The sequence below is a fragment of the Zeus faber genome (genome assembly GCF_960531495.2).
Source record: "Zeus faber genome assembly, chromosome: 6".
NCBI classification, from domain to species: Eukaryota; Metazoa; Chordata; class Actinopteri; order Zeiformes; family Zeidae; genus Zeus; species Zeus faber.
This window is the reverse complement of record NC_137201.1, coordinates 4911664-4925018: the sequence shown is the minus strand read 5'-3', so window position 1 is coordinate 4925018 and position 13355 is coordinate 4911664. Positions and strand designations below refer to the sequence as shown.

General features: G+C 39.6%; 3 protein-coding genes across 3 annotated transcripts in view; 1 reads left to right on the top strand and 2 right to left on the bottom strand.

Moving 5' to 3' along the window:
* Positions 1-13355, top strand: part of LOC307231586 (Fanconi anemia group A protein homolog) — a gene marked incomplete at both ends in the record, with an annotated part of 76119 nt that overhangs the window by 48513 nt on the left and 14251 nt on the right. The window lies entirely within an intron of this gene.
* LOC307231557 (olfactory receptor 6N2-like) lies at positions 1152-2069 on the bottom strand (the record flags this gene model as incomplete). The annotated part of the gene is made up of 1 exon (XM_080002322.1): positions 1152-2069. One exon carries the CDS (start codon positions 2067-2069, stop codon positions 1152-1154), a length of 918 nt encoding a protein of 305 aa, XP_079858448.1.
* On the bottom strand, positions 8817-9734 carry LOC307231639 (olfactory receptor 6N2-like; the record flags this gene model as incomplete). The annotated part of the gene is made up of 1 exon (XM_080002410.1): positions 8817-9734. The coding sequence occupies one exon, from the start codon at positions 9732-9734 to the stop codon at positions 8817-8819; it is 918 nt and encodes a 305-aa protein (XP_079858536.1).

Below are 13355 nucleotides of genomic sequence, written 5' to 3'. Positions count from 1 at the left end.
AAGCTTTGTGAGGGAAACCCCACTAACTCTCAGCCCACTAACTCTCTGAATAATGGAATCTTTTCCCATAATAGTGGTAAGCTTTAACTTGACTGGCTCTAAACCTGCCCCTGTCTTTTCACATACCTCTTGATCTACAAAAGTGTTACTCTGTGTATCCAGTAGGATATAGACTAAGGTCTCTGTTTCAAGGGTAGTGGTTGAAGAAATCCATACAGGCACTATCATGTCAAGTTTATTTATATAGACCTTAATCACCGCGGCGTCCACTTCTTCATCGCTGCCGAGCAGGTCCATGTCATCGTCGTCGTCACCGTTTTCTACCTTCGCCTGTTGGACTGGGGTAGCTTTGGCGCAAGGGGTGCTGAGGGGTGAATGCAGGGTGAGAGGCAAGCAAACAGGACGGGTGTGGTTAACCAAATGCAAGACTGTAAAAATGAGTCTTTAGCCGTTTAGTATTTTATAGGTATGGAGCAAAACCTTCACATCTGAGGTAAACTGGAGCCAGTGCAAGGTGGCCAGTATTGGGGTAATATGGTCAAACTTTCTCGTCAAGATTGTTGCTGCAGCATTTTGTACAAAATGATAATAAAACAAACATCCCGACACGCTCACACACTATAACATGATATTTTAGCTCTTTTGTCCTTTAACATTGACTGTTATTTACAGTACAAAATTAACTTTCACAACATACTGTAATCAACTTAATAGATTTTTGTAACTGCAAGTTACAGTAAATAGTATGTTGTTTATATTATATGCTGTCATAACATCAGTTTTAATTAAACAACATGACTTGATTTTATTTGGAATGAAAAAGTTTCGATTTAATTTGACTTGAAAATATATTTCTAAATAAATGACTGCTTACTTGTCACATACTTCTGAGGGAATCTCATTGAGCTATGGATTTAAAATACAAAGATCTGAAGAGCACTGAATAGTTCATCGTTGTTTTTAAATTATTACATATTATCATCATAGTGCTGTTAGTGTTTATAACACAAATTTAAGCAAAATCATTAAGTACTTTATAAATTCATGTGGGAGCTGGTCTAACAGTGAAATTTGCAAAGCATACCTGTGTATATCCCTGTACATACATTTTATACAAGAATAATGGGTTTAGTGAATCACGCTCAGTCATGTCACAGCTTCAACAGTGCTTTGAGATGTTTAGAAATCTCTTTCATTTTAAAACCATAAATAAGAGGATTGAAGACAGGTGGAATAACAACATAGAGTATAGATGCAATAATGCGAACAAAATGTGGTATGCCAGAAGATATTCTGGTTGAGATGACTTCAAAAATAATAATGATACCAAAGTTTATGAAAACAACCAAATGGGGGAGGCACGTGCGGAGGGCTCCTCTTCTGAAATCCTTTGACTTTCTCAAGGAAATGATCAGTATCCTTGTGTATGAAAACACAATGAATATCAAATATGGTAGGGTACTAATTGTCAATACAACCAGTCCATACACGTGTATAACGGTGATATCCCCACAGCTTGATTTGACCAGTGAAAAATTGTCACAAACAATTCTTTCTGTTTTAAACTTGCATAGTTGAAGCATACTGGCCAAAATGACTCCAACTCCAATCTTACACGCAGGCCAAAACCAAGCCAAAACCAACATTAATTTGACAGTTTGTGTTCTGACAAGACTGTGATATTGGAGCGGTCTGCATATAGATACATACCTATCAAAAGCCATCGCTGTCAACAATGTGAATTCTGAACAAGCATACACAAACAATAAAAAAGTCTGTAAGAGGCAAGCAGAATGAGAAATGGTTTGAGTCTCTGACAATAAATCTACAAGAAGTTTAGGATATAGGACTATGCTTCCAAACAGGGCATTTGACAGCAACGCAGCAATGAAGATATACATGGGTTCATGAAGGCTCTCATGAACATAGATGAGATATAAAACAATGGTATTACTGCAGATGATGAGAATAAAAAGTGCAAGTGTAATTGAGAAATAGACATATCTATATTTCAAAAGCTGTACATGCCCTTCAAGTGTGAGATAAGTAACATTCAAAGCACCAACCATCTCAGTATATTTAGTAGATATAAAGAAACTATATCAAATTAATTTACAATTGTCAATATGCTGTTGCTAAAAATCATTTCATGCAAAAATGTCTTCTTAAAATTGACCAGTCCTCGTATTCACTCTCCCTGTCACCAGTCATGTGCAACTAAACAGATGATGAAGCTATCATCATTATTTTTATTCAGGTTGTGTTATTCTCAGTGGATCTCATTACAATAACTGCTTTAGTATTTCTAAATACAATTTTCCGAGGGGATGGTCGAACTATTGCATCATTAAAGCTGAAACAACTTCACAAACTTTTTTTTTTCACTACAATTTCTACTTTTTTTTCTCTTAAGTTTGTAAATAATAGGCAGTGAGACTTCTTAAATCCTTAATTTTCTCAGAATATTGATGCAATAAATTGTTGAGCCATAATGAAACATTGATTAATGGAATAGTATGAACACATGGATTTGTATAGACATATTATAGCCCATATGATGTGGTTTCTATTGAGCACAATGTGTTTAAATTGCTAAATTCAGATTTCACTGCTTGGTTAGATTTTTACTGAAACACTTGGAAAGAATTGTTTTTGCATCCAGTGATCTTCCATCGGCTGTCTACAGCAGGGAACAAAGTGTGCGTACCTCTCCACATTCGGAATTGGGCCCTACTTCAAATCGCTTGTTGTCAGAGAGGTGTCCAGGCAGGCTGGTCACACAATGATGTTCAACGAAAGCCTCAATAAAGCTCTCAAACCCAAACAGATGGACCTGCACGTCCAGATTTGGGAGGGGTGACAGGTGAAAACCCAGTATGTAGGCTTGGAGTTCCTAGGACGCACAACTGCCCAGGAAATTGTAGAGCGAATGCAAAATATGTTCTCCGACAACAGAATGAAGAACCTTGTGCAGCTATCAATGGACAGGCCTAATGTTAATTTGAGTGTTTTCGATTTACTTAAATCCGAGCTTGTCAAAGATAACCGATCTCTGCTGAACATCGGGTCGTGCGAACTGCACACTCTCCAGAATGCATTCCGGGATTGATGCAGGGCAACCGGATGAGAGGTGGACCACACCCTCTCCATGCTCTATGGGCTCTTTTAAAAACAGCCCTGTGCGCAGAGAAGACTTCATAGAAGTAACAGACTGCATCATACCCATGCTTAAATTCTGCCTCCATTGATGGGTTAAAAATGTGAACGTTTGTGAGAGAGGACTGAGGACTGGTGGACTGAGGACTGCTGTGGCTTCACGTGATAAACTATAAATAATAGGAAGTCTCATTGAGAGCTACAGAAATCGCTTGATTTCAGTGATTGCCTCTAAAGGTTGTGCAACAATATATTGGGTTAATGGTCCCATCATTTTTGCCCATGCCATTTTCATTTGTTTTATTATCTAAAATATTCTGTTGAATCAAAAATCAAAAGCAAAGTCTGATTCCTATTAAATATGGAACAAACAATGATGGATGCAAATTACTTTTGTGAGTTTCAAGTTATTTCAGTGAAAATTTGGGGTTCTTTTTTTGTGGAAGGGTACCAACAAATTTGTCCAGGCCATGTTAGAATATAATTGATCTCTTAGGTGAATTTTTCTCTTTTCACAGTTTCTTTGCTTTACTCTGACATACCAAAGGCAGGTATACATGAGAAAATTGCTTTTAATTTCATCACTTTTCAGGAGGATTGAAGCATTGTGTCGATGAGCTGTAAGGGTACCAAGAACTTTGTCCACGTCTTTAAATGGTTTTGGGTAAGTGGCTCTAGGCCTTTGGGATCATTGATGCTGTCAGTGGTTAATGGGTGGCTATTTATAATTAACATGGCTTCATAGAAGAATGTTCACAAACAAGCATCATCTAATATTCCAGCGTTCTGTGAGAGGACCCAGCTTAGGACGCTCCTAACTTTTCTGATCTTCCATTCCCAAACACCTCCCATGTGACTGGCGTCAGGCACATTCGTAGTGAAGTCACATTTTTTGAGGCCATGTAAGCGGTCGATCTGATTTTGTCCACTACTTTTAAAGTCTTTGTCAGTTCAACAAAATGTGTCTCTTGATCCGATCTGATTTGTCTTACGGCTCCACGGACAGCTGTAACGCATCAGATCTTCGAATATCTCCACATGAATTGCCCCTTGAGAATAGACAGGGAATTTGAGACCATATCTCAAATACTCTTTACTACCTAGCTTAGTGTGTAATGGTCCAAAACAATCCATCCCATAGTAGAAGAATGGTGGTGAGGAATCAACATGGTTAGCAGGTAGATCTGCCATCTTTTTTGTTTCTGTTAGCCTGCGAGCTCTCCTGCACATACGCTTTGATTAATGCAGTTCACCACGCAGTTCATATCATGCTGGAACAATTGATGGCTACATGGCAGTTTACCATGACTCAGTGTTCGCATTTCCTCTTTGAAGGCATCCTTTTGTGCAAATTGAATGTAGTCATCTTTCAATTTGGGATTTTTCTGATATTACCTTATTAGGTGCCTCAGCCTCACCAGAGCTAGCCGTTTATTTTCTGGCAGTTGTTGGCGTGACGTAAAGGGGAGGGGCATTTCCAGGTGCCCATCTGTATTCAGGTGTATTCTTCCATTCAGTTGTTGCATGAACTATATGTCATCTTGTGATATGTTCTTTTCCCCAAGGTTTGTATCCTTAAACTCTGATTCGAGGGCTCTGAGGACAGTGGCTAGTGTTAATGGTGGAAGTTCCTTGACAGATACACAATGACACAGACCTGTCACTTCTGTTGACTTTGTGACCCATGGTGAGCTGCCTACAAGGCTCCAACCCGGGTCAGTCTTGATGGCATACGGTTCACCGTCACCCTCTGTGATGACTTGTCGTGGTGCCAATGCTCTAGAGCAGTCAAAACCTATTAGGAGTCTGACCTCACAATCCATCAGCTCTGGTATTTCCTGTGCTAATCTGTTCAGATGTTTTGACCTTTTGGCGGTGTCAGGTAGGAAGTGGGATGAAATCTCTAGTATAGGCAGGTGGCAAGTTGATAAAGCTTTGTGAGGAAAAACCCACTAACTCTGAATAATGTAATCTTTTCCCATAATAGTGGTAAGCTTTAACTTGACTGGCTCTAAACCTGCCCCCGTCTTTTCACATACCTCTTGATCTACAAAAGTGTTGCTACTCTGTGTATCCAGTAGGATATAGACTAAGGTCTCTGTTTCAAGGTTAGTGGTTGAAGAAATCCATACAGGCACTATCATGTCTAAGTTTATTTATATAGCCCTTAATCACAATACAGTCTCAAAGGGCTTCACAAACCCACATTTCACATAGAAATCAACAGCCTCCCCTGGTCTGAACCCTTATCCGGGCAAAGAAAAAAGAAAGAAACCTTGAGATGGGGCCCCTGAAGGAGGAACGCCCTTTTCAGGATGACCAGGCTGCATTGGATGGCGAGTGGGCAACAATAATAAAATAATATGGCAAATCATAGGATATTGAACTTCCATACTATACAAATTCAAAGCTAGACAGAATGAGAGTCTATTTGCTGGTGCAGAGTGCTGCAGGTAGACGCCTCCGGGGAAGTGGTCCTCGTCAGTTCTGATCCAGGTAGCTCACTGCAGCCTGCCCCCCCCCCTCAACCCTATCAGAGCGAACTTCCTCCTCAAGATTGTTGCTGCAGCATTTTGTACAAAATGGGGGCTTTTAGTACTTGACATTGGAAGGCCAGAGAGCAAGACATTACAATAATCGAAGCGGTATGTTACAAATGCGTGGACTATAGTCTCAGCATCACTCATCCAAACGTCTTCAGACATGATGAAGTACATCCAAACTTTCACGGATCACATCTCCTCGCCTTGATCATGGAGCTGACGCTGAAATCCTCTGTTCACTGCTGATGTTTGGTGAGTCCGATCCACTCTACTGACATTAATGACTGTCACTCTGCTTTCCAAATTCCTGTAACTATAAACCATAGACCGAAATCACGTAACTTCCCTGTAACATACAGGAATCTAGACAATTTACTCCCGGTTCGGACTCCAACTATCAGTCCCTCGCAAACTATGCACCCAGAACAATAAAAATGGTTCTATTTAATGTCAGGTCACTAACTAATAAGTCATTTTTTGTTAATGAGCTTATAAGTACCCATAACCTGGATTTCTCTCTACTGACTGAGACCTGGCTGGACAGAAATGGCACAGTTGCACTCATTGAGACAGCACCTCCTAATTTCAAGTTCATCCAAACCACTAGAGCTGACCAGAGAGGCGGTGCAATAGCTGCCGTCTTCTCCATCTATACCTGCAAGGAAATCCTCCTCTGAGAATTCACGTCTTTTGAAGAACTTGCAATATCTATAAACTCCAGTGCCCCGAATTAAATCATCACTGACTATCGGCCACCAAAATCGAAATGTAGCTTTCTTGATTTATTCTCTGAGCTACTGTCCAAGTTCTCCACTGATTATGATTGTGAAATTATCTCAGGTGATTTTACTATTCATGTTGACAATCAAATAGACCCAGATGCCTATTGGAGGCATTTGACCTCACTCAACATGTTTCTGGACCCACCCACAATAAGGGGCACACTCTGGACTTATCATACTCTGGTCATATCAAAAGGACTTAATATCACTGTACCTTGTGTCATGGATGTTGCTATTTCAGATCACTGTTGCATATTCTTTGACTTGTCTGCTCTTCCTGTGCAACAGATGGGTACCCAAACAATTACAAAAAAACGTGTCATTAACAATAATACCATTGAAACCTTGAAGAGAATTGTAAATGAATTACCGCTGTTCATGGCATCATCAACTGAGGATCCTGTGAACAACTTCAACTCCAAAATTCAAAATATCATTGATAACATTGCACCTGTTAAAACTAAAAACATAGAAAAACAAACATATAAGATAGTTAAAAGTCCACTGTCTGTTGACGTGAGAGTTCCTGTATAATTTGCTTTTCTTTTATATGCTGAGGTGCAAGGCCATTTATAGCTTTATATACAAGTATCAGAATCTTAAAATCAATTATAGTTTTAACAGGAAGCCAATGTGCAATGTGTTCAAACATTTTTGTCCCAGTGAGAACGCATGCAGCCGCATTTTGGACTAACTGTAGCCGCTGCACAGCTGATTTCGGGAGGCCGGTGAATAGGCCATTACAGTAGTAGATAGATATCAGAGAAGACAGCAGCTATTCCATCGCCTCTCTTATCAGCTCTTGTGGTTTGGATGAATTTGAAATTAGGACGTGCTGTCTCAGCACACCACACACTCTAAAATCTGTGGTCCTACTCTCTAAGTGACCTTAAGCAATCTCTTGGAGCTATAAAAGTATTTATTTATAGCTCAAATACTTGGCAATAAAAAGTAAATTAAAAAAATGGAAAACAAGAGATGAAATAACATTAAATCAATAACAATAAATAAGGAATTAACTGGAAAACAAACTAGTCACTGATTTGGCGGTGGTGGGAAGTTTGTATTTATTAGATAAGAAAACAATAACGGAAGCCTAAATATAATTCCTATATTCTAATCTACAGATTAAAATGATCTCCAACACCAACTCTCATCACAGACGCAGCAGAGAAGTTCTCTGGGATTTACTTGTCACTGTGTTGCCTTCGCGTTGGTTCAGCTGATGAAGGGGAATTCCGCGGGGTCGTGTGGATTCCTTCCGATGGTACAATGCACTTTAGTAGGGGGGTCCAGTAAAGTACAATGTTGTCGGTTTGGAGAGATGCAAACCGCATTGTCCTTCAGGATGTTCCTTTGCCCCGCCAGCGGCAGGTCAGCGTTCAAGGCAGTCTAAGTAACGATGTGTCTTGAATGCAGTCAGTCATCTGGATCAGCTAGAGTGGGTCGGAGAGTGATTCGACTTAACTGTTCTAGTTGACTCGTTTAAAAATTAAACTTGCAAACACCGGTGGCCTTCTGACGATAAGTATACAGCTATTATCTACTTGAGAAATCAGGTTGCGAGGTTACTAAATTTATCAAAAACTTGAGTGACTATAAAAATGAAACAAACAGGCTCACGATGCGCATTCGCGATCCAGAAAATTTTCAGTAGATAAAAACTAAAATTCATAAAAGAAAACGATGAGTAGATCATGATATTTTAGCTTTTTTGTCATTTAACATCGTGACTGTTATTTACAGTACAAAATTAACTTTCACAACATACTGTAATCAAGGTCATCTACCAAAAATGTATTTTAAATTGAAAGATGTTCAAAGTTAGGATCATTGTTATCCCTAGGACATTATATGGCCAGCATGTTTCAACAGAAACAGAATTATGGTGTTGAAAAAAAAGTGCATAGTGTATAATAGTTAATAGTATGTACAGTAGTTAATATTATAAGCTGTCATAACATCAGTTTTAATTAAACAACATAACTTAGTTTTTATTTGGAATAAAAGTTTCGATTTAATTTGACTTCAAAATATATTTTCTAAATAAATAACCGCTTGTCACATACTTCTGAGGGAATCTCATTGAGCTATGGATTTAAAATACAAAGATCTTAAGAGCACTGAATAGTTCATCGTTGTTTTTAAATTATTACATATTATCATCATAGTGCTTTAAGTGTTTATAACACAAATTTAAGCAAAATCCTTGAGTACTTTATAAATTCATGTGGGAGCTGGTCTAACAGTGAAATTTGCAAAGCATACCTGTGTATATCCCTTAAAATACATTTTATACAAGAATAATGGGTTTAGTGAATCACGCTCAGTCACGTCACAGCTTCAACAGTGCTTTGAGATGTTTAGAAATCTCTTTCATTTTAAAACCATAAATAAGAGGATTGAAGACAGGTGGAATAACAACATAGAGTATAGATGCAATAATGCGAACAATATGTGGTATGCCAGAAGATATTCTGGTTTGGATGACTTCAAAGAAAATAATGATACCAAAGTTCATGAAAACAACCAAATGGGGGAGGCACGTGCGGAGGGCTCCTCTTCTGAAATCCTTTGACCGTCTTAAGGAAATGATCAGTATCCTTGTGTATGAAAACACAATGAATATCAAATATGGTAGGGTATCGATCGTCAATACAACCAGTCCATACACATGCATAACGGTGATATCCCCACAGCTTGATTTGACCAGTGAAAAATTGTCACAAACAATTCTTTCTAATTTAAACTTGCATAGTTGAAGCATACTGGCCAAAATGACTCCAACTCCAATCGTACACGCAGGCCAAAACCAAGCCAAAACCAACATTAATTTGACAGTTTGTGTTCTGACGAGACTGTGATATTGGAGCGGTCTGCATATAGATACATACCTATCAAAAGCCATCGCTGTCAACAATGTGAATTCTGAACTACCATACACAAACAATAAAAAAGTCTGTAAGAGGCAAGCAGAATGAGAAATGGTTTGAGTCTCTGATAATAAATCTACAAGAAGTTTAGGATATAGGGCTATGCTTCCAAACAGGGCATTTGACAGCAACGCAGCAATGAAGATATACATGGGTTCATGAAGGCTCTCATGAACATAGATGAGATATAAAACAATGGTATTACTGCAGATGATGAGAATAAAAAGTGCAAGTGTAATTGAAAAATAGACATATCTATATTTCAAAAGCTGAACATGCCCTTCAAGTGTGATATAAGTAACATTCAAAGCACCAACCATCTCAGTATATTTAGTAGATATAAAGAAACTATATCAAATTAATTTACAATTGTCAATATGCTGTTGCTAATAATTATTTCGTGTAAAAATGTCTTCTTAAAATTGACCAGTCCTCGTATTCACTCTCCCTGTCACCAGTCATGTGCAACTAAACAGATGATGAAGCTATCATCATTATATTTATTCAGGTTGTGTTATTCTCAGTGGATCTCATTACAATAACTGCTTTAGTATTTCTAAATACATTTTTTCCAAGGGGGTGGTAAAACCATTGCATCATCAAAGCTGAAACAACTTAACAAACTTTCTTTCACTGCAATTTCTACTTTCTTTTTCCTCAAGTTTGTAAAGAATAAGTAGTCAAACTTTTGAGATCCTCAATTTTCTTAGAATATTGATGCAATTTATTATTGAGCCATAATGAAACATTGATTAATTGAATAGTATGAACACATGGACTTGTATAGACATATCATAGCCCATATGATGTGGTTTCTATTGTGCACAATGTGTTTAAATTGCTAAAATCAGATTTCACTGCTTGGTTAGATATTTCCTGAAACACTTGGGAAGAATTGTTTTTGCATCCAGTGATCTTCCATCGGCTGAAGTGATATGGGCACTGAAGGCGATGGACTCACATTATTCGTACAGCTTGTGTGTTAACACGGGTGTGCTCCACATTCGGAATTGGGCCCTCCTTCAAATCGCTTGTTGTCAGAGAGGTGTCCAGGCAGTCACATAATGATGTTCAACGAAAGCCTGAATAATGCTCTCCAACCCAAACAGATGGACCTGCACATCCGGATTTGGGCTGCAGGTGAAAACCCAGTATGTAGGCTTGGAGTTCCTAGGACGCACAACTGCCCAGGAAATTGTAGAGCGAATGCAAAATATGTTCTCTGAAAACAGAATGAAGGACCTTGTGCAGCTATCAATGCACAGGCCTAATTTTCAACCGATCTCTGCTGAACATCAGGTCGTGTGAACTGCACACTCTCCAGAATGCATTCTGGTATTGATGCGGGGCAAGCGGATGAGAGGTGGACCACACCCTCTCCATGCGGTATTGTCTCTTTTAAAAACAGCCCCGTGCGCAGAGAAGGCTTCATAAAAGTCACAGACTGCAACATGCCCATGGCTTCACGTGATAAACTATAAATAATAGGACGTTTCGAAAAGTCATTGGTAAAAATGTTTTGGAACCCTGTAAAAAACATTGAGTATGCTTTCTGAGTATGGACACATGGATTTGTCTTTTTATTGAATAGCTCTGTGAGTCCCAACCTATGGGCTGCGCGAGGGTATTGCAAGAAGGCTGCTGAATCATGGGCAAAACATCGATTTTCTTGAAAAAATAAATACAAAATTACTAATTACCAAAAGGTTTTCAAATGTAAATAAAAATAATAATCAATTCATGTTATTTTTTCTTTAAAACTTCAAAAATGCATCGTCACTGATAGATAGGAACTTGTGGTAGGGCGTACTATGTCCAAGCCAGACCACGATCAACGTGCACCTGTACATTTTTGACCTTGTGGTGATAATCAAAATGGATGGTTGTCTAGCATCAGGCCCACTGAAAGGGAAAGAAGCCATTGGTACATCATCCACAAGTGATGTCCCTGCGGGACAGTCCCACCTGTCAAACAAAAAAGAATGGTTCAGAGAAAGTATAGTGCTGAATATTTATCATGGGGATTTTTTTGGACAGGCACAGAAGACGAACCGTTATCACTGTGCATGGTGTGTACAGAGATTTTATCAAACAAAGTTCTGAAGCCATGTAAACTGCGCCGTCACCTCGAAAAAACACCAACATGTCATGTCCAAGCCGTTTGAATTTTTCGATAATAAACTCAAGGTGTTTCAGGGCAAGAAGAAAGTCATCGAAACGTCTGGTATGGGCACTGAGAACGCAAAGACAGCGGAAGCGTCCTATCGGGTCACCCGACTCATAGCCAAGCCTAGTAAGCTGCATACAATCGGGGAGAATTTAATTATTCCCGCCACAAAAGAGATCCTGGGGGTGATGTTGAGAGAGAAGGCGTGCAAGCCCATCAACCTCATCTCATTGTCTGATAACTCAGTCAAATGCAGGATTGACAAGATGGCAGAGAGTGTGTCAGAACAGCTGATAACGGTGAATGGACTCAACCTCAGCCTCCAAGGAAAAAATGCGGTTCCAAAGGAAGAAATGTGGCTTCCCGTCACCGTGATCAGTCATATCAAATAGCACCTGCATGGTTTGAGGACCAAGCTGCGCTAATATTTCCCCATCCCAGATGTGCAATGCGGCTAGATCGAAAACCCCTTCACCAGCCACAGTGACGAGACCCTCACAGGCCTGAGCACAAAAGAGAAGAACAATCTTGTGGATCTCTCCTGCGACAGCGCATTAAAACTGGCTTTCTCACAGAAGTACTTGACAAACTTTTGGCTTCATGTTGCTTCTGAGTATCCTGATATGTCCAACAGAGCTGTGTGATTTCTGATGCCTTTCCCGACGACGTTTCTCTGCGAGACTGGTTTTGTTGCGCTTGTGGCATCAAAGACAAAATACAGGAATAAACTGAATGTTGAGCCAGATCTCCGCCTAGGACTGTCGTCCCTTAAGCCAGACATCAAGCATTTGATGTCTGCCATGCAACATCAGCCTTCTCATTAGGTGAGTCAATATTAAAGGGCTCCTGTTATTTTTGGTCTTAACAGCGATGGCGTTAGTAGTGAGGCTACATTCAAAGCACTGTGCCCTTCTGCCTCCCTGGACCAAGCAATAATTTTGTAGAAAATGATTGAAATTGTAATAGGATTCTACCAGAGACGACTACAGCACTGGGTTAATAGGTAGCACCTTGCACCCCAAATTGCTCCGTTGTAGGGTGGGGGGGACATTGCCGAAGCAGCATTGGAACACAGCAACCTCTACTTTCTGGTTTGGTGAGAGATGGTCTGGGGATGATACACATTGATCCGGATCAATCAGATACCCAATAATTTGTACAATTCTCTAAGTGTGTGTGGAATAAGTAAAGTGCCTTGGTCAATCAGAATCCTTTGGGATTCCAACATGGGAGATCATTTGGAGCAGTCCCTGTGCTACACACTTTGGAGAGATTTCATGCAGATGCACTGTTTCCGGATACAGTGCGTCTCATGCGACGACTCACTCTGTTGAATGTGTCCATATATTATAGCATATATAAAATAGAGGTGAGTGGGTGCTGTGTCAGGGCACACCAGTTGACAAAACATTTTCCATCCCATCAAGGGTCTTGACAGATTGCTTGTTTCCATTTTTTCCATTCTCATGTAGCACTTTGTCCTGGCTCTTCAATTTTCCATGAGCAAACTCTAGACTAGTCTGGAGTTCCTGTATCTCTTTAAGTGCACGATCCACTCTCTTATGCACACCATCTGAGATCATTTCAACACAACATTTAAAGTTCTTACTTTGCTGCTCCAGCAGCTCTCTGTGAAAGTCTTTTTGTTGCTCCATCATGGATTGAAGAGTAGACATTGTCACTAGCTCTTCCTCTGGATATTTCTGTACAATATCCCCATGAACACACCATACCTTCACTCTTGATGCCTTCATCAGTGCCCCTGGTCAAACAA